The sequence below is a fragment of the Pagrus pagrus genome (assembly GCF_965226575.1).
Source record: "Pagrus pagrus genome assembly, chromosome: 2".
Taxonomy (NCBI): Eukaryota; Metazoa; Chordata; class Actinopteri; order Spariformes; family Sparidae; genus Pagrus; species Pagrus pagrus.
The window spans coordinates 13,699,663-13,724,843 of record NC_140186.1 but is presented as its reverse complement, the minus strand read 5'-3'; the positions used below and the strand labels follow the sequence as shown (position 1 = coordinate 13,724,843).

The 25,181-nt window shown below is 39.6% G+C and overlaps 1 protein-coding gene across 3 annotated transcripts; it reads left to right on the top strand.

Moving 5' to 3' along the window:
• Positions 1-1,813: 1,813 nt before the first annotated feature.
• acsl1a (acyl-CoA synthetase long chain family member 1a) lies at positions 1,814-25,077 on the top strand. Of its 3 annotated transcripts, none has more exons than XM_084345263.1 (21): positions 1,814-1,910; positions 12,759-12,971; positions 14,804-14,918; positions 15,023-15,087; positions 15,165-15,266; positions 16,330-16,429; positions 16,548-16,723; positions 17,026-17,058; positions 17,287-17,338; positions 17,429-17,502; positions 19,262-19,339; positions 20,218-20,352; positions 20,521-20,655; positions 21,067-21,162; positions 21,254-21,326; positions 21,454-21,542; positions 22,472-22,588; positions 22,705-22,848; positions 22,954-23,055; positions 23,137-23,208; positions 23,827-25,077. In XM_084345263.1, the coding sequence occupies exons 2-21, from the start codon at positions 12,777-12,779 to the stop codon at positions 23,965-23,967; spliced, it is 2,094 nt and encodes a 697-aa protein (XP_084201389.1). In that variant the 5' UTR covers positions 1,814-1,910; positions 12,759-12,776; the 3' UTR covers positions 23,968-25,077. The 3 variants fall into 3 exon arrangements, with proteins under 3 accessions (XP_084201389.1, XP_084201391.1, XP_084201390.1); XM_084345265.1 differs by lacking the exon at positions 19,262-19,339 and adding an exon at positions 19,116-19,193; XM_084345264.1 differs by lacking the exon at positions 1,814-1,910 and adding an exon at positions 9,975-10,096.
• Positions 25,078-25,181: the final 104 nt, after the last annotated feature.

Sequence of the window (25,181 nt, the reverse complement as noted above, 5' to 3'; positions counted from 1 at the left end):
ATGGGCCTTCTGGAAACTTGGAGTACGCCGAATGAGCTGTATTGAGTCCCCATCTACTTCAGTTGTTAGGAGAACGCTGCAACGCTGTTTCAATGTGAAGCTCCAGAAATGTTTTGTGGACTGCAAAACTTCACCTGACTTTCCATGAGCATGAGGGTGAGAGGATAATGACTGAATCTTTGGGTGCATTTATCTCATAAATCTCCCTGTAGGAGTTGAGAAAATTATCCTACTTCATCAGCTAAATAAACTAATAAGACATTCTTGCATTAGCTGGAAAATGCAATGTCACAAAGCTGAAAACAGAGTGTTTTTCTAAGCCTGTGAAAAGTTTATGTTTTGCAGACACTTAGCTCTCACAGGACAGCGATGCTACAAATATTTGATGATCTTACAGAATTTGATGCATTGCTTTAGATTAAACTCCCCAACAGTGAATAAAATAGTTAAATTGAGAGAAACAGAAGCAATATTAAGCCATGACATCATATTTAGCAGGTCTTATCTTATCTTATTTAATAGTAAAACTTGCATGTTTTTACTTTTGATACTTTAAGAAGATTTTGCTGATATTACTAATGTTTACTTATGTAAGGTTTATATTGTTCTTACTGCTTTTTTTTACCTACATATGTTTTATATCTTCTACTTATTTGTTATTACTGTTTTAATTGATGCTCTCTATTTTTGCTATCCCCCTTGCTGCTGTAGTAATGCTTATCTTATCTTATCTCATCTCATCTCATCTTATCTTGTCTTGTCTTATCATATTTAATAGTAAAACTCGCATGATTTTTGATCCTTTAAGTAAATGTTGCTGATATTACTAACATACTTTTACTTAGGTAAGGTTTTGAATGCATGACTTTTACTTGTTGTCAAGTATTTTTACAGTGTTGTATGAGTCATAAACAGTATTGTAAAAAGTACCCAAAAGTCATACTTCAGTAAAACTAAAGATATCCTGTTAAAATATTATTTGAGTAAAGGTAGCCCACATGAATAGTACTTGAGTAAAAACAGTATCTGATAGGCAATTTCAGCATCCAAATGAGCAGTGGTGTAAATATTTTTGGAGTTTTTGTTTCCTATTTATAACGTTTATATTGTTCTTACTGCTTTTTATTACTTATATATTTTTTTGCTACCTCTTTGCTGCTGTTATAATGCTATTCACCATTGAAGAACTAATAAAAGATTATCTTATCTTATCTTACCTCATTTAATAGTAAAACGTGCATGTTTTTATTTTTGCTACTTTAAGTAAACCTTGCTGATATTACTAACATACTTTTACTTGCTCAAACTACTTCAGTAAAACAAAAGATATTGTGTTAAAAGTAACCCATATGAATAGTAGCCTGCTTGAGCAAAAGTATCTGACATTAAATGTACTGAAGAATAAAAGTAAAAGTGAAATTATATATTTAAGTACATGTATGTACAGTATATACTGTATACTATGGTTCAATCGATTATTTCAGCATTTTTGTGTTTATAAAAATGGCTGATAAATAATAAAATAATATATCAATGTGCTACTTTGGCTCTGACGCAGCATGTCATCTGCAGAGTAACTAGTTAGTACAAGTATAAAGTAGCAGAAAATGGAAATACTCAAGTAAAGTACAACAACCTCAAATCTGTACTTCAGCACAGTACTTGAGTAAATGTAAGTGTACTTAGTTACATTGCATTATTGGTAGTACTAATCTGAACGCTTCTTCCACGTCAGCATACCGACCAATGAGAGCGCACCTCTCAAACTTTAGGTGAAGCAACACGTGTGCTCGCTCCTGATTGGCTGAGATCAGCGCCAGCTGAACAAAATGTAGACCGCTCTGCTGCTGCTGTTGTCTGTTCAAGAATCAGGTTCAAGTCTCCGGATCTGCTGCTGCTGCTGCTCACAGGTTAGTGGAGACAAACATGCTCAACATACAGCCTTCACGCGCTCACCTGAACACCAGCGTCGACTGTTTTCTGTGTTATCTGCAGAGGTTTGTTGAAAACGTGACGCATTAACGAGCCCTCAGAAAAAAAAGCTGCTCTTCGCTTATTGTTGTCTTAAAATAGACCAGAGTCGAGCCACGTTTTATGTCTCCTCCTCCTCCTCATTATATCTCTATTTCTCTTTATCTAATAATGGACGGTGTGTTCAGTCATGTGTTGTAATCAGAGTACAGTGTGCTCATCTCTTGTATCACAGAGGAAAGCCGCGCATGTATGAAGCCGCTCCTCTCAAATGTAATCAGATATATGGACACGTAGCATCATGGCTGATTAGACACCGTGTGAGTGAATCAACACTTTGTTTTTAAACTTTTTCCTGTCTAATCTGCGTTTAACCTACTCTGTGACTGCGCAGCACGCTGGTTGTGTGTTATTTAAATAATAAGATAAGAAGAGGAACAATGCGACCATTTATCCCGAGCGCAAGTCTTGGCATCCACCCGCCATAACAGTTTGTTTCAGCATGCGTCTGACCTGGTAACCTCAAACCAGTCCGCCTCAGCACACATGAAATGAGGAAGTCAGGTCTGAACTGCACCCTGAAGAGGGCATGGTTGTTTTTTCCACTCCATGCATCCACTGCGTTTCCTTTACATTCACCATGAAACTATACCAGCAAACTATTAAAACTTATATGTAAAAGCCATCAGCAGTGAACATGAGGTTTCTTTTAGGCACAGTGTCATTACATGATTGTCTATGGTAGTCTAGACTGTTCACATTAATCTGTATTGTGTCCTTAATCAGTTTATACGTGGACACCACAAGGAGATTTCATTGTTTGTTGATTCTGGTCGTCTCTCTGGACGAAAGAAGACAAACAAAACAATCATTATCTGATTTATGGAGTTATTGGATTATTCAGATTAGAGGTCATGTAAACAGCGTAGTGTGATATGTGTTATCATATAAAAAACGTTAATCCGGTTCCTTTAGTTCTTTTACGTCTGCGCATGTCCAAAAACAAACAAAAAACCCCTGGATGTTGTGCAGATGTGATCATCCTATACTCTCCGCAGCTACCGAGCTTGTAGCTGAACAATTAATCGCAAAATCATCGAAATCGCAAGAACTGCAATTATTTTACAAAGGTAAAATGTGTTACAAAACAGTCTTAATGAAATGTTGTAGTGCTGCAGAGATGCTCTGGCCTTCTCCAGATGTAATAACACGTTTGTTTGGCAAAGACCGTGAGAAATGCCACATCATGTAATCATGAATTATGTCGCAATATCTGTCAAAATAATCTCTTTTTCACTGTATCGTGCAGCCTTAACTGCTACTCGCATTTTTAGAGGTATAGCGTCACACACCGTCATCTCGTCGGAGGGCCGGGCTCATGACATCCTTCATCAGGTCACACAGTTCGACAGACATTATGAAATTCTCTCTCCATACAGTACGTGATCTGAGCTTTTCCTTGAGCACCACTCTCTCCCACCAGTCCCTGCATCTAACGCGGATCCAGCAAGTGAGAATACACAGTTTTACGTCATGTACTTGGAAGGAAATCCAACTGATTGACTGAATCATGTAAACCCTTTTTTTCCCCCCCATCATCCAAGCTGGATAAGTCAGAATGTGGCCCGGTGAGAGGAAAATCATAGTAAAACACCTGGTTTCATAACTGATGTAATAGGAAGCCTGCCGGTGGTAAGGAACAGACTTTGACACAACACCGGCGCACTCCATTGACTTAATGTCCGTCCGTTCACTCTGTTGTTTTTTCTTTTACAATGTAAAAAGCTTCTACCCCACTGTTAGTGGCACATGTAACAGGATTTTTATGTACTCAAGCTGGTCTGCTTCTACTTTTTAATGAAGAATCGTATACTTTGGAATGGAGTTTCCTAAACGTTTATACTAATGATTTAAACGGCGAGTTTCATGTCCAGCCAAGCACTGGAGGCGCTCCAACTGTGAGTCGAGTAACAATGTTTATGGGAAAAATTGATGTGACTTTCACTTCTTTAGCCGTGATGGCCGTCTGAAATGGTTCCTCCCACTTGGCAGCGCTGTAGAGAGCCAAAGTCATGACGTCACGTCCGTGCACACCTCTGTTCCACTAGCTTCTGTAACTCACTCAGCGTTTATTTTTTCAGCCTCTCTGGAGAAAAATCAAAAAGTGTGTTCCTGGAAGAGAAATCGGCGGCCGCTGCAACATGTGCTGTTAGATATGGAAACCTTGGATGAGGCCAAGCTGTTTGCCCCCGTTTGTAGTCTTTACGCCAAGCTACGCTAACCTTCTTCTTAGCTTCATATTTGGCGTACAGAAATAACTGATGTTATTATAACTCTTGGCAAGAAAGCAAATAAGTAATAGCTGAAATATGGAACTATTCCTTGAAATAATAAACGTGTCAGTACTCGCAGATGGACAAACTATTAGAGAGGGAATATGTAATATGCATTTAACATTGGTATTCAAGCTTAACTGCGCACATTAGACAGCCTTTTATCCAAATCAAAGGTTGGACAGTTTTCTGCTGTTTCCTCTTGTAGCAGAGTCAGACAACAGACGTGGAAGTGACAGTCAGGTGGTTATTTGGAGCCCCAACCTGCTCTAAAATAAAGGACATTGAATCAGCGCATAACACTGAACACCTGATTCCTTGTTGGTGTCAGGGTCCATGACTCGGCTGACAGAGGTGTGTGTTTTGCTGAATAACAATACACTCTTTTAGGGGAGGGGGGTGCAGATCAGGGGTGTTCCTGGTACTGATGTCTGCGTGTTACGGCAAACTTCCTCCAGCAGGAATCTGTGGAATGTAGCTCCAGTCGGTGTTTGTCCTTTTCCTCCCTGTTTAAGATCATTTTTAAAAGACTAGGTAATGCCCTGGTGTGCAGTCACATGAGCAGTTACATTACAGACACGGGGAGGATCGTAAAGCCACCGTGGACACTCAATCATGTGTTTTTGCCCTTGAGTACAGGAGCAGCTTTCATTAGAGCAGACAGAGCCATTCTGTGGTTTTGAGATTCGTTCAGTCACTCTGCTGTGGTTATTTGAGAGCACCAGCATCAGCCTGTCTGACTGTTTTGGGGCTGATAGCGTGTTTACGCCGGAGCCAGCCGACGTTTACACAACAATCACGGGCGGTTCTGACGTGAGGCCTTTACAGCAGGAATTTTACCTCCGGGCAAAGTCACCCCACCAACTTTTTCCTCACGTCACTAACTGACCAAATTGAATTTAAGAGAATCATGTGAAAGAAACAAATTCACCATCTGCTCCATAAACTGAATGACTGTGGATGACGTCTTTCCCAGATGATTTTTCCAGTGGAATTTCTTCAGATATTTAAAAGAAATCATCCCATTCTGGGAAAATAATAGGAAGTTAAAAAACTCACCCCAGAGTGTGATGATGGAAAAGTCACTTCAAGTCTCGACCCATTTTGCGTATTTAATCTCACCCAGTCATCAATGTAGTCCTGCTTCATGCTGCTCATATTGAGCGTAATGTCAGTTCAGATGCTGTCTGAGTCATTGTTTTGGTAATTGATTAATGAGGATAACAGAAAAAATAATACTTGTCTGTGTATCAACTACTTAAAATGACCATCTTTGGATGAAAAATATATTTCACATTTACTTTGATGTCTTAGTTTGGCCCGTCCCCTCCTCTAACGTAGAGGAAACAGTGTATATGAACTATACTGCAGCCTGTCCTCAGAGGGAGATCATCATGATTTGGCTTCACTTCTGGGGAGCTGTCGTGTCGTCCATCTTTATATACAGTCATTAGTCCATGCACACAAGGACGTGATCCATATTCCTGCTGATGGTCTCACATTTAGCTGACTGGCAGCTGGTGGTGGCGTGAGGTCGTGTAGCAATTCAACCACAAATGGACCATTTTAGAAAAATCGACTTTGCAAATGTCTCATGAGGAAGGAAATGGATTTGACACAGTTTTGAGATTTTTAAGGTGCTTAACATTTGTTCCACTTCCCCCAGTGTGTTTTTGTGACAGTGATTCTGAAAGAAATCCAAAAGGACACCTTTAACCTTGAACATTAGGTTCAAAATGACAGTATATTTCCTTTGACCTGCAGTGGAGAGGTCATGTGTCCTGACGCCTGATTGGTAGCTGTTGACGGGTGCGTGACCTTTGTTCCACTTCACAAACCCCATCCTCCACCCTCCCTACCTCGTATATATCTCCTCTGTGTGACCATGTGACGGGGAGTGTGCGATTTCAACAGAGAGGTCGGGACCTGCGGTCTTGAGCGTGGCTGTCTGTGCAAGGTCAGCCTTTGTGTCCTAAAACCAGGGTTAAATGTGACCGGAGGAGGATGGACACGAGTCAGGCCAGAGCAGATGAAAGACGTCACACTGAAGCCACATGTGCTCCAGCAGCCATCCAGCAGCCGTGCAGTCACAGTCGTCACCATATTTCTCTGTGACTTGTTTCTGTGTGGCAGTTGGCTCGCCACATTCAGCACATATGTACTGAGAGGGTTTAGGTTGTCCTGTTCCTCTTCCTGTTCCTGCTTTTACAGCTTGTCTTTCGTGTTTGTCAGTTGCCTCGGGGCATCCTCATTCTATATCTGTGTAAACCTATACGCAACTGCTTTTACCCAAGAATATATTGACTCATCCCATTTAGATTACTGCCCTCAGGGCGTGCTCTACTATTTGTAAAACTGTTGAATTATCAATGAGGTCTCGGCAGCTCGAATGAAGCAGATCCAACAACAAGATCCACTCAGTCAATAACGTGAATTTCAGATGTCAACATTTTACATTTTTAGAACAGAATCGATAGTTAACCACCGTGTGCTGCTTCTTTGTTGTATAAAAGTTTGCAGAATTGGAAAGGTTAGACCGCGGCAGCTCGTCATACTGGGATGTGTCTGTTTCCAGGGTCAGGAGTCGTTGTCCTTCCTTTTTAGCGATCCATAATCTGTATATTTTAATGCTGTTGCTTTCACGTTATAACTAGATACTTCTACATTATTATCACATTGTCATGTTACTACTACTACTACTACTACAATCCAAACTTGAATGGCAACAGTTCCCTTTAAGTCATTCAAGCCTGATCCAATATAAATAAAACATTTAAATCTTCTAGATCCAAATTTTTGTTTACATCAGCATCAAATTGTACCCACTCAAAGGTACCAGCTACCTAAATGTACCTGTTTTTTTAATAAGATTCATGCTTCATTCTCTGAGAAATAAACGAAACTGTTGAAAAACGCAACGTTTAAGAAAGTGAGAAATAATAACCGGATCCGTCCTTTCATTTGGATCTGCGCCAGACGTTAATGGGGTCTATTCTGGCCTGAGACCCATCCTCCATCCAAGTTTGTTGGAAATCCATTCAGTAGTTTTTGTGTAATCATGCTGACAAACCAACAAACAAGCATGCGTGTATGTGGGTAACAAAATAAGTCCAGCAGTGAGAGCAGCCTCTCTGCTGCGCTGTTGGCTCTGCCGGCTCCATCGTTGTACAAGTCGCTGAGCAGACGCAGGGACTTCGAGGTAAAACAAAATAAAACAGTTGTTTTCTTCACCAGAGTTTAACGTGTTGTGTGAATGTGAGTGTGAGTGTGTGTTTGTTTGCTTGTTAGAAACTTCAAGATAACTCTCTAGCGAATGCTACACTACCCTGAGTTGTCAGGGTAGTCCTTCAATGTTAAGCATCTTTCTTACTACAGTAATATATATCAAATAATCCACAAGTATTTCAGCTGTGCATGACGTATACCAGTTTACATTCATGTAGCAGCCGAGAGAAAGCTGGTTATCAGATTTGGAGGCCACCATCTTGTCATGATGTGATTAAGTCAAGTTTGTTTAAAGGCTCCATGTGTTAATCCTCCAGTGTTAAGGTTGTTATAATGAGCTTAAATCGTTTGACTTTAACTCTCAACACCCAAGCTGACTAGCTAATCGGGGTCACACTGCTTTTGCTTTCAGACATCTCCGCGAAGAGGAAATCAAGTGTGACTGACCAACCGTAGTTTTTTCTTTTTTTTTCCTGTTGCTTCCTGGCTGCTGTTTGGTTGTTCAAACCTACAGCTGTGGTCTGATCGCAGGCTGCAGGCTTGATGTTCTGTTATGTGTCAAGTGAACCAGCTGCCCTGAGTCCCCCTCTCCGCCTCTTTCTCCAATGTCTTGCGTGTGCCTGGGTGTGGGGTGACTGGCGAGCTGGCTCTGCCATTGGCTTGTCATCTTCCTAAGGCCAAGTATGGAGAGTAGAGGTGGTGGTGGTGGTGGGGGGGGGGGACAGTTGGATTACCTTTTGCCTTCAACCGCTCTGAGCCAAGCAGTGACAGTATGACATTTGCTTGCTGTGTGTATTTGACAGGACGACTCGGTGAAGAGTAAAGCTGCTACTGAACCATACTTTCATTATTGCTTAATCTATTGATTGTGGGTTAATGGGAGTAAATGTTTTCAAATTGTATTCACGTTTCGTTGAGTCACCTCTGCTGACGTCCTTCTCTCTGACATATTATCTGGTGTTGTGACACATCGTTACGTGGGGTGAAGTGTCAACACCGATCCCCTTTCTACCAATAAAAACAAGAGAACATTGCACATTGTTAGATCTGCACACGTGTCCATTTCTTGCATACGCTTCTTTAACGCAGAAATATCTGTGGGTGTATTTGGTCAAATCAGTGAGCAGGACTGCTGTATTGTAAAAGTGGATTTTTGCATCAGTGCGATTGATTAATTAGTGGTCACTTTCTGATTACTGTATCATTTAAAATCCAGATAATATCCACAAAAGTCTATTTCGCTAGATATGTATGGATATTATTACAGAAAATCACATGTACAATCATAGGATTTTATCCATAATACCCACCATTATGTTTAAGCGCTGTAGTACATGTTCCTGTCACACTCCACAAAGAGCCATGTGCGTTTCTTTTGCTACAGTCACAGCTGATTACACGGACTTTTTACTCTGTAGCAAACATGAGCAGGACATCCATTTACAAAATGTGCAACATTATTTTAGACCCAGTTTTTTCCCTTTATCTCAGTTGCAAATATAAAAAAATAAGGTCTGTATATCATTTGTGCTTTAATTAACTGGAAAATAAACTTATTATCCACCCTAGACTCTAAGGAATCTGCAGATATGGACACATTTGTTTAGTTAGTGTTGGTGCTCGCATACCCCAGATTGTCTGTGATTTGTCAACATATCTATTATGTGGAGTACAAAGACCTTCTTGTAATTGGTGTGTAATTCCTCCTTGGACTAGTTTCACCAGTTCGGATGCTCGGCAACAGAAGAATTGCGTGTACTGAGTCCAGATAACGTATGATATGACAATGGTCATTCAGTCTTGGGGTAAACATCACTGAAACATGCTTAAATCGCTCAGATCGGTCTGATTGAGCGTGCGGCTTCCGTGTATTTTAAACTAGTCTTACACGCAGACGTTTCCACTAGTGTAAAACATGTCATAATATTGATTACATATTGATTCTGAATTTTAAAGCCTTGTTTTTTAATCTAAAATTTATGCTCTTAATTTCCCTGCGTGGTGTTGAAAATGGTGTTGAATATACATTTTTTTCAAGGTATTGAAGATAAGTTAGAAATTCCAGTAGCGTGACAACACTAGAGTAAACCCATAACCTCAAGAAGACCAATTAAAGTAAACTAATAATTTTAGGTTGTTACAATTTAAATGTAATAGTCTACTTTACTTGGTAATTTTGAGGAAATCGGTTTACTCAATTTTTTTAAAGATCACCATGCCAGATTTTACAGTGTATATTTAAATATTTACAGGTTGTTGTGTATTTGTATATTTATACACGAACCCACAACAACCAAAAATCAGGTTGATTTTCAGACACATCTACTGTACTGTTACTTGTATTGCCCTCCAGTGAGTGGCCAGCCGTGCCTCACGCGTCTGTGTTTCTGTTTGAAAGGGGCGTGTTTCTGCTATTCATAGTTGTGAGAACCTCAGAGGTCTATTAGAGGTCAGTGTGAGTCCTTCTAATAGCTGCAGCAGCACAGGGCCCTCCAAATAACTACAACTCTCCCCGTCTCTGGACACAGTACAGTCTCTACCTTTCTTCATACACAAACTGTGGGACTGTGAGTATAGAGATTCATTGTTGTGCCTTGATTTGTCAGTCAGTGCTGAATTTCTTTTCGCTGTGTTTAAGTGTGTCCGGTTGCTGACATACAAGTGGTGTGATGATTGCTTGTGTTTAATAGTTGTGGCTGATAGTAACACGTGTAAGACTTAGTGGAGCATTTGTGAAGATTAATGTTCAGTATTTCATTATTTTTATTCATTTTTCATGGATGGCAGATGCAATTTAACAGCTTAAATGAATCTTTTGGAGTCTTTGTTTTGATATTGGACTATAAAAATGAATACTATCATGAATCTAAGTTGATCTTTCTGCACATTTAACAATTTACTTAAGTTGCCATTAAGTGCCAATTAAAGAATATTGGCTTGTTTGGAAGCTTTCCAGTACTTTTGTCCCAGTTGGCACAGGTGCCGAGTCATGGGCTCGGTGTTAATAATAGATGTAGGTGAGAAGTCAATTGTTACCTCCATGGCGGTTGTTCACTTGTTCGTTTACGCACAGGGCTGCTACCACCTGATCTAGAGGTCAAATAAGTTGAACATGACGCACATAAAGCCGCCAAGTCTGATAACGAATGTGAATTGTTAAAAGAGAGTTATTAATGAATATGTTTCTATATTTGGATGTAATGATTAAAGGATAATTCCTGGTTAGATGTGTCAGCTGCTGAGTTTAAATCGCTCTTTCTCACCACAGGCTCATCTAATTTGCATTTTACATGAACAGTGAATGTTATATTAAAATTTTAGTGGATCCAGCGTATATCCAGGACTTTGAAGGTTTCCTCCCAATGAGGTCATTTCTAAATCATCCGGACCAGAAAGCCTCACTTTCCTTCAGAGACGAGGCGTGTAGCGCTCTGTGCAGTCAGTGTGTAGTGTCTGTGTCCTCATATCTCCACGGAGGCTTGTGATCTGAATATGTGTGTGGAGTCATGTTTCCTTCCTGTGTCTTTGTTTCCAAGCGCACAGCTGTTGAGTAGGAGAGCACATCTTCCTTGTGTATACAACAACACTTGTCGTTCAGCAGCGTATTTCTCAACCGTATGAGTTTATGTTAGAGGTTGGTCTTTGTAAACAGATCACGTCTTTTAGTTTTATGGATTTTAAACATAAAGAGAGCTCGAAGGAAGTGTCTTAAAGATCTTGTTGGACGGAGGACACGTTGAATGAAAGGCTGTTTTCTCTTGAACAAACGTTCTTGTTCTTTCAAACAACGCATTACTGCCAGTATTTCAATTTGTGCTCTAAGCGATCGACGATAATGATAATCTTTATATATACGTCAGTCATCTAATGGCCTAGAGTTTATTGACTACTTCTAAAGGAAAGCATAAAACAAGACAAGCTGAACACACAAAAGATGGACAACGAAAAGATAAAAATATTTTAAGAGGTGATTTATGACCTATTTATATTCAAGGACATGTTGATGCGATCTTTTAAACTTAGGATAGGAGGGCCTAATGACATTATGTAAGATTTGTTTCTATTATGTAAAAAGACTTGAGACTTCTCTGAAGTAGCTCTGAAGTGATGGATCATGACTGAATCACAGGGCTGAACACTGCGTGATTCACTGTGGATCTTTCCTTCAAGCTTTATTTTGGTTTTATACGGTGTGTTTCTCTGATATTACATCCGTGTGCCGGAAGTAAGTACACACCAGTGCTGTATTAGGGTAAAAAACTGCTGTATGTCAATAGCTTGGCAGTGACCAGAAGAAATGAAAGTCTCAGATACAGTGTGACTTTTGATCAGACTTTGGCACGTGGCCCTAACTGAGGACATCTTTTGACATTTGTCACATAAGTGAACTTTAAACAAGAGAATGTTTTGATTTGCTACCTAATATGATAATGGTAAACAATAAATCAATTTACTTTTCTAAACTCAACTAACTAAAATCATTTTTAAAAATAGTAAGGCTGCAGCTAACAAGTCTTTGTCAATTAATCTGTCGATTATTTTCCCAATTAATCATTTCATTGTTGGGTCTATAACATGTTGAAAACTCTCAGTGAGTTTCCTAAAGCCCAAGATGACGTCCTCAAATGTCTTGTTTTGTTCACAACCCAAAGATATTCAGTTAGCTGTCACAGAGGAGTAAAGAAACCAGAAAATATTCACATTTAAGAAGCTGAAATCAGAGAATTTTGACTTCTTCCTTAGGAAGATACTCAAACTGATTGATTATCAAAATAGTTAGTGATGAATTTAATATTTGACAGCTACTCGACTATTCCGTCGTAGCAGCTCTAAAGATTAGTTCACAATGAGTTAATGTAAAAAGAAAAAGAGTTAACAGAGTTTTGCATAGTATATTCAGGACTGCATGTATTTGTGAACATGTTGACACAGACAAACAGAATTTGCCTGTCAGTCTGAATGGGACTACTGTTCTTACTCTTCCGTTTAAGGGGGGCTGTCATGTTGCTGTGTAATGGTCTGAAACAAGAGACCCATTCATAAAAGATAGAATATCACATCCTGCTGTATCACCCCACTCTGTAGGAACAGCATTATGGACAGTTTCCTTTTGATTGTCAAGGGCAGTTTACTAATTATTAATGATTACAGAAGAAGAAGAAAAGAAGTGCAGAATAAAGAGGAGTAGTTTCCAAATGTAATAATGTTTCCGTCTGTGTTTCTCTGCAGGCTCAGTGCAGAACAGTCATGCAGGCTCAGGAAGTCCTGAGACAGCTGCGGATTCCCGAGCTGGATGATCTTCGGCAGTACGTTCGCGGCCTGCCCACCAACGCGCTCATGGGCATGGGCGCCTTCGCAGCGCTCACCACCTACTGGTTCGCCTCCCGGCCGAAAGCCCTCAAGGCACCCTGTGACCTCGGCCTGCAGTCAGTGGAAATACCAGTATGTGATATCTTTCTTTTTCTCAACCATGGTAATATGAAATGTTTAAAATTCATTCATGAAATGGGGAAGAAACGACTACATATCGGTCTTGGAACTGAAGCAGTTTGTTGGAGGAATAACTGAAGCATGATGCAACTGCTGGAGTGCAAAACGAAAGCTGGACAGCAGACCTCATTCAGCAGGAATGTTAATGGGATGCTCTCCAGGAAGTTCGGAAACATCTCAGTCTTTGTCATATTAAAAGTGCTAAAAGTTCATCTCAGTCGGGTTAAAGTTGGCTGGGCTGGTGAAGTAATCAGTTTAATCATTTCCGTACCCTTTATATGGGTTTATTAGTTGTCATTGATTATTTTATTTATGGTTAATGAGTTGAATTAATGAAGACTGAATGAATTATTAACCAAAGCTAGGTTTTAAGACATTAATAAGAATTGTTTGTGAAAAATCCCAAAAAGCAAAAAGCATTCATAAATACTGTCTTAACAATTGGTTGCATCTCAATAACTTCTCATAAAGAGTGCCGTTCTAAAAAGAGGAACCTTATTCCCAACATATTGTTTCTATGAAATATTTTTAGACACTCATGAAGAACCCAGTGGACAGTCTGACTCAGTGACTGTGTTAAGCAACAATCTAAGGTCCAGCAGAGGTGTGTTAGTCATGATGTATGAAGGTAAACTGTGTATGTGACCCAAAGATGCAAATATCTCTCATCATGATAACATCAGTACACATGAAACTTCAGTGTGAACTCTGCAAAGGCAGATACTTAACAATTATTTTTTTTAAAACAAAGAGAAGCAAATGAAGAGCCCCAATGTAATTCTGAATGTTATTTTATCGACATACTATTGATCGCTTCATGTAAATCACCTTAAACCCAACTTAAACACACACACCGACACACCCAGGAGAAGGGATACAAGTAACTAAGAGACCCCATGTGGTTGTTAAGTGCAAACCATCAAGAAATGTGGTAAGAAAACGGGGAAAGAAAAAAACTGAAGCAATATATATACAAATGCGGTCTAATTGTGCCCAGTTTTCGTAAACGGGACCCCAAAAATCTTCCTATTTATGCTGACATTATAAATGATTAAAACATCAGAGTGTGTGTCCTCCAGTCTTTCATGAAATCTTTTTTTTTGCTCGTACCATGTGCTTCAGTACAGCTGTTTGAATGTGTGGGGGCAGAAAGAAAAGAGTCCTCTGAGCATCCAGACGGAGCCAAGTGTCTGTCAGGAGGGGAGAGTCCAAAAAAAATCTTGACCAGAATGGATAAATTAGTGGACAGTTCCAGAATAAACGCCTGAATGCACCATCATTTGATTTACATTTATCACAGAGGGATAAAACCTTTGTAACATGACCTGAGAGTAATGAAAACGTTGAACCTGTCTGCTTTTTATCGATCAACTGTGAATACAGGAAAGTACAGCCCTCCATATTTTATCAGGAAACATGATTTAGATACAGAATCCACAGAGAAGTAATTCACAAATTTGGTGATGAAGTTCTTACTCTCCCACAAGAAAGGGGGATGTTTTTGCCAACAATATGCCAAAGTTGCATGTTACATAATATAAATCACAAGAAAGCCTTGATTTAAAGTTATCTGCTGTAACATTTTCAGTGTCATGAGACACATTTCAGCTGAAACTACAAATGCTGCTTTGTGCGATACAAGATCCATGTGTGTATCAAAATATCACGGGGGGAACGCTTTTATCATGAGTAACATGCCACAAAGTACATCTGTGTTCTCCATCCTCTCACAGGATCTGACCGTACTACTCATAACTCCTTCATTTTATTTTTTTCCCTGCTAGGGTGGAGAACGTGCGAGGAGGTCAGCGCTGAACGACGGCAACGAGCCACTCACACACTACTACAACGATGCGCGCACAATGTATGAGGTGTTCCAACGAGGGCTCCGAGTATCGAGTGAGTGTTTGTTCTTGTGTCAGATAATCAAACACTCCCTGAAGATTTAACATGACAATCCTTCAAGTGAATGTAATAAAAGTGAGCTTTGTTTTTCGTCGCAGGTGATGGACCTTGTCTCGGATCGAGGAAACCAAACCAGCCCTACGAGTGGCAGTCTTATAAAGAGGTGAGACCGCGGACATGGAAATCTACATGTCCACATCACACAGCTACAAAACTTAATTTACATTTTTTTTCCCACAGGTGTTGGACAGAGCGGAGCACATCGGTTCTGCTCTCCTTCACAAAGGACACTCTCATACAGGACACAAGTTCATCGGCATTTTTTCCCAGAACAGACCAGAGGTACAGCAAATGTCTTATGTTGCACAATTTTGTTAAGCAAAGATGGTCAGGAATCATTCACTCTTCACTAAGTACATTTTAAAGATAGGAAAAAAGTACATTTAGACGATGATTTAGTGTAGGCCTGTGATCTAGATGATTTAGATGACTGCTGGATGAGAGAAATGATCTGAGTAGTGTCCAAGTTTGGATGCAGCTTGATGCACTACACAAGCCTGGTTCTGCACCGCTGGATCACCGCCCAAATTTCAGTGAGCCCAAACAGATAATCAAATGAATTCGGTGTGATAATCAGGTGCCACTCTACTATAAAGCTCTCAATACAGAAGTCCTGATAAGTGAAGCAGAGAAATATCATTTCAGAAACAGCCACTGTCTCTCATCCTTCTCTTCCTGCTTTCTCTGTAGATTAAAACGGCTAACTTAAACTATTATTTGTAAAAAGTTCCAATAAATCCACCGATAAACAGTTTACGTAACTTACGAAGCAGTTGTGATATTGTGAAAACATTTTGTACGACAAATAAATAGTAGCGATTGTGAAACAGAAAAAGATGAAGAGTAAGGCCGAAGATATTGTAAACACCAATTAGTAGAGTTGAAAGAAAGCTGGAATCAAAAAAGGATAGACTACAGCTGTATCTTAACTCACTACCTTGTCCACTCATTCACTACTCCCTACTCACTAGGTTTAGTTATGTGACGGTCTTTGCCCGAGGTCGCTCCCATAATTTGTGCAAAGCATTATGGGGGCAAGGAATAAGGTGGACAGATAAAGATTATTGTTGTTTACTGTACTTGAAGGTATCTTTAAAAGTTTATTAGTAAGTGGACCTTGTCAGAGTATAATAGAGGTATTCTTAGCACTTTGCAAAAAATTTGTCATTGTATATACATGTTTGTCGCACTAGAGCGATATTGTTAGCATTTCTATCGGAGGTAAAATGATAAAACAATAATCAGTTGTACAGTTAAAAGGCCTGACTTGGCCTTGGCAGTTGTGGTAAGTCATTGACCTCAAATACATTTTTCCTGAGTGATGATGGTCTGTTTTCTCTCTCAGTGGACCATATCAGAGCTGGCCTGTTACACATACTCCATGGTGGCGGTTCCTTTGTACGACACACTCGGCACAGAGGCCATCGGCTACATCATCGACAAAGGTACACGAAAGGGCACCGCACACCCACCTGCAGGGCTGTCGCAACACTCCAGATCAAGGACACTGATACTGATACAAACGTAAGCGGTTAATCAATTTGGTGCCGTTTGTTTTTCCAGCTGCCATCTCGACTGTGATCTGCGACGTCCCCGAAAAGGCCCGGATGATTCTGGACTGTGCGAGCGGAAAAGGGCGAACGATAAAGACGATTTTGCTCATGGAGGCGTTTGACACCGACCTGGTGACCCGAGGACAGGAGTGTGGCATTGACATTTTGAGTTTGAAGGAGTTTGAGGTGAGAATAACTCCCACATCTTCTGATCTCTTGTTAATGTCAGGTGGTCCAAATGTTTTTTTTTTCTCATTTCTACCACATTTTAATCTTTTTAAATGTATCCGCTGAGCACATTTTCAGCCATCAGCAGATGTTGATGAAAATTAGCTGAGCCTCCTGCTGCTGTTCCAGTCACACTGAATTTCAGTCGTACAACTAAATGGAAATTGGGCCCAGAGGGGCTGTGTGTTTTAAAGCATGATTATTATCAGCACTTCCTGCAGACACACTTTATCTCACCGCACGTTTTGTGTCTCTTTCAGGCCCTGGGGAAAGCCAACTACCAGAAACCAGTGGTGAGTAGGAACAGAACGGGAACACTTGACCTCTTGACTATGTGAGAAAAAGCTTTCAATTCTTACCAACAAGGAGAATCATCTTTTCTTCTACGATAACTCATATGTCATCAACAGGAGGAAAATTAGGTTTTGCGCTGTAGTTAAACAAAACATGTTGCACATTTCTAATGCAACGGCAATTCAGGCTTCTTGTGCATTAGTGTTAGATCTGTGATCTGATTACAGCCTCCTAAACCAGAGGACCTCGCCATTATCTGCTTCACATCTGGAACCACAGGTAATCACACAACTCGTTAAAGTTGTCTCAACGTTTTGAACATTTTTTTTTTTACTTCATGTATACTAATGATCATCTTTTTGCTTTCAGGAAACCCGAAAGGTGCAATTCTCACTCACGGAAATGTAATCTCCAACACTGCAGCTTTCATCAGAATGACGGAGGTAAACAAACACACCAGCTACAACTGGAAGATGTAAAACTGAAGCATTGAATCTTGAGATAATTGACATTGTTTTATAATGTATGTTTGATTCTGGTCCCCTTGTTTTTAAGGCGGCTTCTTCTTTGATTTATTCACTAATTTCTCTCTAAACTGAGTCCTCTGACTGTCCTGCTGCTGAAATACACAGGAGGGATGATAAAAAAGGTTGATTTTTGTCACCTGATTCATCTTTATTACCGTGCACTCACAGCAATAAGCCTTTCAACCATCAGATAATAGTCTGACTTATAAACAGCCTGTCATTGGGCGCCTATCTGTGTGTGCACTGTTATCATTCTCCCCATCGTAACATGAAACAAAAACAACCTCCTCCAAGCTAGCAAACTACACACTAAAAATAGCAAGTTATTCCAACACCTGTTCGCAAACGGTACAAACAATAACAAGCTAGCAGCTTTTACCTGTTTCTTTTGCAGGGATTCAGACATTTTAATGCCAGGGCTCACCTCTCCATGCACAAAGACATTTTCCCCTATTACACTATTTTGCATGGGCACCGTCGCTGCATCCTGGGTTAAGCAACACCCAAGATGATTGTGATTGTGATTTAAAGACATGCAAAAAAAAAAAAGACATTTCCCCTCTATCTCCAGCGCTGAAACAGTGCTTTGGTTGAAGTGTTGATTATCAGAAAGTGAGTCTCAGACTTTTTCCCCTGTGCGCTGCCTCTCAGGCAACATATAAACTCCCCTGTCTTGTTGGTGGAGGCTTTTGGTACCGTGTAAGAAGACTACAGACGCCAAACAAGCACTCCCATCTGCATATTTTTTTTCCTGTATAAAAATGTAATTTAATCTGCATTATTTTACAGTTAATCTCTTCTGAAAAAGACACTAGAACTGAAGATCAAAGATGAGGAAGGCAGTAGAGGACAGTACTCTGTAGTAAAGAAGCAAATGCAATGTTTTCTGGTATTATCTGTCAGGTCAAATTTAATTGTACAGCACATTTCATACAATGCTCATTTGTCTTGTGTGTGAAACATTGATTTATAACAAAGTAAAACAGAACAAGAGTACACAGAAAGGAAAAGTTCCATACAAATTATTCATCCCCTGCCCAACCACCAACATGAACATACCCACCCACACATCCCCAGAGACTGACAGATAGACAAAGAGATGAAGGCACTAGCGAGCCGTGATCTTGAAAGAACAGGTAGGTCTTGAGCTTGCTTTTAAAAGATAGCACACTTGTGTTATACCTTCTATCATCAGGCAGTTTGTTCAGAGAGTGGGCCCATAATAACTGAACGCACCGTCACCTGATTTACTTCTGATGATGGGTACAGTTAGGAGACCAGTGTCTGGTGTCCCAAGTCTTCATCAGTTAAACTAAAATGATTTTTGGATTAAATAGGCAAAAATTTAGATTTTTTTGTTTTGTTGTACTTATTTTTTTTCACCTTTTATTGACACCTTTGAAAAATCTGAATCCCTGTCTGACTCAGGTCGATCCTCTTTATATTTTCCTCTCCGTCTTGTTCTGTTACTCCCATCTTCATTCCACCTTCCTCCTCCTCCTCCCACCCTTGTGTATATTATCGTCCAGGGCGTACTGAAACCCACCAGTACAGATGTGCTCATCTCCTTCCTCCCTTTGGCCCACATGTTTGAGAGGGTGGTGGAGGTACAGTACGTGAATGCTTGACCTGCATTCGTGCATGTGTTTTGTTTTTTTGTGTGTGTCCCCTGCAGGTACACTGCATGCTGGGCCTCCATGACATTCATGTATCCTATCTCCCCCTAGCTCACATGTTTGAGAGGGTTGTGCAGGTATGTGTTGGACTTGTTTACTATCAGGAGTAATGCATAATAATAATTGAGTGAAGTCTTATTGATTTATTTAAATTGTAGTTTTGAGTCTTAGGTTCTTATTTAAGCAACACAGCAACTGTCTTATAAGAAGTAACTTTATAAATGGAAGTATTAAGAAAAATCGTGTGAGAGGTTTTGGACTATTGATGGCACCTGTGCTCTGTTAGGCTTAGTGGCATGTTTTCGTGATTTTCTTTTAACTTTAGCTTCTTCAGCTGTTGGGCTGTGTGTCAAATACTTTTTCTGATTACCAACCGAAATGTATCCGTAGAATCGAGTATCTAAAACTCTACTAAAAGTTTGTTTTTGGCCAGATTCATAGTAATGTTCACTTTGTCTTTCAAGGATATATTTTTATTTTATGTCTCAACTCTATTTTATATTTGCAATGCTTGTACAGCTGCTTTTTGTTAAGACAAAATACTGGTACCTTTTGAGAAGTTTGGTTTAAATTAAGTTAAAGAAGTTTTTTATACTCAAAGTAGGGCATACAAATGTAGTAATGTTACAGTATTGATGCTAAAATGTGAATCAAATGATATCCAGCCCTCTGCAGCTTTAAAGAGTATAAGAAACTGTGTGGTGATATGAAGTGATGCCAGAAATGCTGTGCATGTGTTGGTGCTTCTCAGCTGTTTTGATGAATTTAAATTCATAAATGTCCGAGTAACCTTTGACTTTTAAGTAGCACGACCTGTAACAGCTTCTGAACTTGACAAAATACTACAATGGGCTTGAGTGAAAAAACATTGGATGTGTGGATATGTAGTGAAATCTTCAGAAGTAACACTGCCCTCTGGTGAACACAATGTCGCACTGATTTATCTTTCCATCAGGGTGTCGTCCTCATCCATGGGGCTCGAATCGGCTATTTTCAAGGGGACATTCGACTTTTGATGGACGATTTGAAAGCGCTGCAGCCGACAGTCTTCCCTGTGGTCCCACGCCTCCTCAACCGCATGTTTGATAAGGTCAGACAAAGTATTTATGTAGTTTTCTTGTTACATGATTTGTTCTTTTTACTCCGTTCAAGTTCCATTTCCCTGGTCTGCTGCCTCGTTTATTATAAAATGTGGTGATTCTCTGCAGCAGACTAGAGCAAGAGGCTCTTAAAATGAGCTTGTTTAAATTCTCCACAGGTGTTTAGTCAAGCCAACACGCCGCTGAAGAGATGGCTGCTCGATTTTGCATTCAGGAGGAAGGAGGCGGAGCTTAAAAGTGGCGTTGTCAGAAAAGACAGCATGTGGGACAAACTCATCTTCAAGAAAGTACAGGTAAACACGACGTGCTCTGGAAAGGCATCGTGTTTCTGATCAACTCTACGACTTGAACGCACTTTTTCCTCTTGCTTAATATTTATGTCCTGAAGGAACATTTGCTGTAGTGTATTTTCTCTTTATTGACCTACATAGGATACCATGTTGACTGTCTTCTGTCGAATGCCCAAGACAGATTTCTCCTAAGGCAGACAGTAAAGGCTGATCTAATATAAACATACGCAGAATGATAAGGCACAGTGTTGATGTTTAAGGCACAGTACTTTTCCTGTTATAATAGGTCAGATAAACACCAATCACAGGTTCCTGACAGTAATTTTAATAATTATGATTAGCGTTTTATTATGTATAAGAAACAATGTTTCAGTTTGACATCGTGTGTCTTCCTGTTTGTTTCACACTCTGCAGGCGAGTCTGGGCGGTCGTGTCCGACTCATGATTACAGGAGCAGCCCCGGTGTCTCCAACCATCCTGACGTTCCTACGAGCTGCACTGGGCTGTCAGGTGAGCCACATCCACACTTTAATCTAACTTATCAATGACTGGGATTGTTTAAATTTCGTGACCGTCACTGAAAAAATATGCTCTGCTCCAGTTTTATGAAGGCTATGGTCAGACTGAATGTACAGCTGGATGCACCATGTCAATGCCCGGGGACTGGTCAGCAGGTAAAAGCTACATACATCCACTAACTGTTGCCCTTGATCATTCTGATGTACTACCTCTGTGTTTAAAAATGTTCTTGATTATTTCTTGAAATCATGAGACTGAGCTTTGACTATTTTGTGTCTCCAGGTCACGTCGGGCCTCCTCTGCCCTGCAATGTTGTCAAACTGGTGGATGTGGCAGAAATGAACTACCTGGCTGCCAATGGAGAGGGAGAGGTGAGGAGATGCTTCAGTAACAATCAGACACATACAGTGGATGGGAAAATGTATTTATTTGTGTTTTCAGAAACGGGAGGTTTAAGCACATAAATTTAATTTACTATTAATATTATTATAAACAAAAACATTACTGAAGACCCTAAAACAACTGTGACTTGATCCTACTTACAAGAATAGTCTGTACAGCCAAAGCCTGATAAATCACATGCCTCAACACAATACCAAGAACTAGTAAAACACAAAAAGAGCAACACTGTTGTATTCAGGCTGACGTACCGTACGGTATTCCTTCATTACAATGAACACAGCCGGAGTATCTTTTCTAAACCGGCTCCATGTCAACAATTAATCAATAAGAAAAAAAATGTCTGATTCCAGCTTCTTTAATGTGAATATTTTCTGGTTTCTTTACTCCTATTACAGTAAACAACATTTCTTTGGGTTGTTGATAAAACAAAGACATTTGAGGACAAAACACTAATCGACATTTTTCACCATTTTCTTACAATTTATGGAATCAAGAAATCCTGATGTTACCGACAGTATCAAAACGTTGTTGTGGACAGTGTGCGAGTCTTTTTCTTGATTTTGTTGGCCTTCGGTCTTCTCCTACGCACCTGTCGATCTTAAGGTGTGCAAAAGCTACACTCTTACAATTTATGGACAAATTAATATTTGATTTATCATGAAAAAAATACAGATTAATCAATAATGAAAATAATTTGTAGTTGCAGCCCTAAATTTTACCATGTTCAATTGTTAGTTTTGAGAATATTTCCCAGCTGTTTGAGCGGGTGGGTATTAGAGGAAAGCTCGGGTAATAACCAAACAGATGTCTGAATTTCAAAGAAATCCAAATAGTAGATTGAGATAATTCAGTCTGTTTTTAAACATTTTTTTTAATCTCTTATCATCTCTCCTTCTAGGTGTGTGTGAAAGGACCAAATGTTTTCCAGGGATACCTGAAAGATCCTGAGAAAACAGCAGAAGCAATCGACCAGGATGGATGGCTGCACACAGGAGACGTTGGAAAATGGCTCCCTGTAAGCAGAACAGGCTGAGGCCACTATTGATCTTTAATTGACATTGTGGGTAAATCTATCTTGTGGAATAGAATCGATTCTTAATTTCAAGGTGTTTCTCTCCTGGTTTGTTGCAGAACGGCACCCTGAAGATCACTGACAGAAAAAAGCACATTTTCAAGCTGGCACAAGGAGAATACATCGCCCCCGAGAAAATAGAAAATATCTATAATCTCAGTGATCCAGTGGCCCAGATATTTGTTCACGGTGACAGCTTACAGGTGAGTAATTAATGAGACTGCTATAGCAACAATGCTGTTTCGAGTTTGAATTGTGAATTGTTATGTGGCACTGATCTTTCCTGGTATCTATGTTGTATTTTTCAGGCATGCCTGGTGGGGATTGTGGTACCTGATCCAGACTTTTTACCTATTTGGATCAAGAAAAAAGGGATTGAGGGATCGTACTCTGAACTGTGCAAAAACAAGGTGAGATTTTTTTTCCTATCAGCAGCCCAAACACGCAGCCTCACATGCCATGCATGCTAACATTCTTCTGACTGTTTTTAGGATGTGAAGACTGCCATCCTGGAGGACATCCTGAGGCTTGGCAAGGAAGCAGGACTCAAGTCTTTTGAGCAGGTGATTGTTGCCATGTTCGATCTGCTTTTCTCATGTTGCTGGATTTGATCCGGCAACATAAACCTCTTTAAATACAACATATTTGATTCAGGAGCAACTATTTACTTCTCATCAAATTAGAGCTGAAATGATTGGTCGCTTCAACTATTTCAAGAATCGATTTAGTTTTTTTTAAAGGCATTTTTCATGCCACATCTTATGAATAGTAAGAATGTCTTGCTTTTTTTTTTTTTTTGAGGCTGCAACTGACAATTATTTTCACGATTAATCATTGAGTCTATAAAATGTCCAAAGATTAAAAAAAAATGCTCATCATAATTTTCTGGACCCCAAAGTGACTTCTTCAAATTGTTTCCTTTGTCCAACCAACAGAACAAAACCCAAAGACTCATTTGCAACTAATTTTCTTTCGAACAAATAATTAAATTCAATCATTGCTGCTTTACTTTTCTATTGTTTGGACTAGACATAATTCCAGTTTGAAGACATCACCTTGGGCTTTGCAATTTTCACTATTTTTGGATTCTTTATCATCCAAATAATAGGTAGTTGCAGCCAGACTCAAACATTTATTTTCACTATTTGTCACTCATTCATCTTTTGCTTTTCTCTCTGCAGGTGAGAGATATCACTTTACATCCTGAGATGTTTTCTGTCCAGAATGGCCTGCTGACACCCACCCTGAAGGCCAAGAGGACCGAGCTTCGGAACCGCTTCAGAGATCAAATTGATGAACTCTATGCCAAAATTAAGGTCTAAACTGGGATCGAGATGGACTGTAGGGAAAGTGACAATCATGTAGAGTACACAGCCAGAACCAAATAGTTTATTGAGGATGAATTCCCTCCATTTTTCTATACCAGTGATGATCTTCACTATCCTGTGGGGATTGCTGTCTCAGTTTTAAGTGTGTATTGTCTTTGCTTCATCTAGAAACTGTACAACTAAATTTTCCCAGCTATCATCGGCTAATCAGTTCAGAATATCGCAGAAAACTTCATTGTGTTACTGAGGAGAAATGTCACTTGCCTATGCCTTAACTGCCTTCAAGCCTGATTACTTCATGGTCAGAAAGGTCCAGCTTCTGAAAATATTTCTGTTAGTTTTTTATTGTTGGGAGCTGCAGGAAAAATCCTAATCATGCTTTTACAATTGTGACAGATATTGAGTATTTATATACCAGACTATTTAATGTTTGGGCTATCTATTTAAGTTGATATTTAATGTAATCATTGAAGCTGTAAATAGTGTATCTGCTGAAAAGTCTATTTGTATGCAGAGTATCGTGTCTGATACTTTGTAGTGCATTCCCATGTTTCTCAATTCAGTAGGCTAAAGGACGGATAAAGCGGTTTTAGTGCACAATTTGGTTGATAGCCTATCGGGAATCTTGTTGCTTGACAGACTTTGTGCCTTTTTGTTTTTGTTTCTGTTTCTTTAACACTGCATGGATGTTAGTGAATTTTATTATACTGTACATTAGATTTTCAAATTTTAGTGCCACAGGTTGTTGGATAAAGCTGCACCAGGTAATGGTTTATTTTTGTTTTGTTTTTTTAAGTCAATTCCACGCCATGTCCACATTTCACTTTAACTTTTCACTGATGGTCCACGAAACCACCGGAGCAGCATTTCAGATGTTCGACACAAAGTTGGGCGTGAATTCACATGTTTTGATTGAATTATAATCTTTAAACACATCTAATCATGTCGAGGCCTCCTTGACTGTTCAAGCCATATTCTTTTTCTTTCATGTTTTTAAAGACTTCTATGGTATGAGAAGGACAAAGGTGCAGTTTTGTGCTGGAGTTATATGTACAGTATCTTATTTGTCAACTGTACCAAATAAAGAATTTTCTTCAAAACTTTTGGGATTTAGTTTTTGTCTTTTATAACTTGAAACATATTTTAATGGATCCCTAGAAGGGCATCCATGAATACCAAATGTTTTGGTGGCTAGAAACTTATTTTTG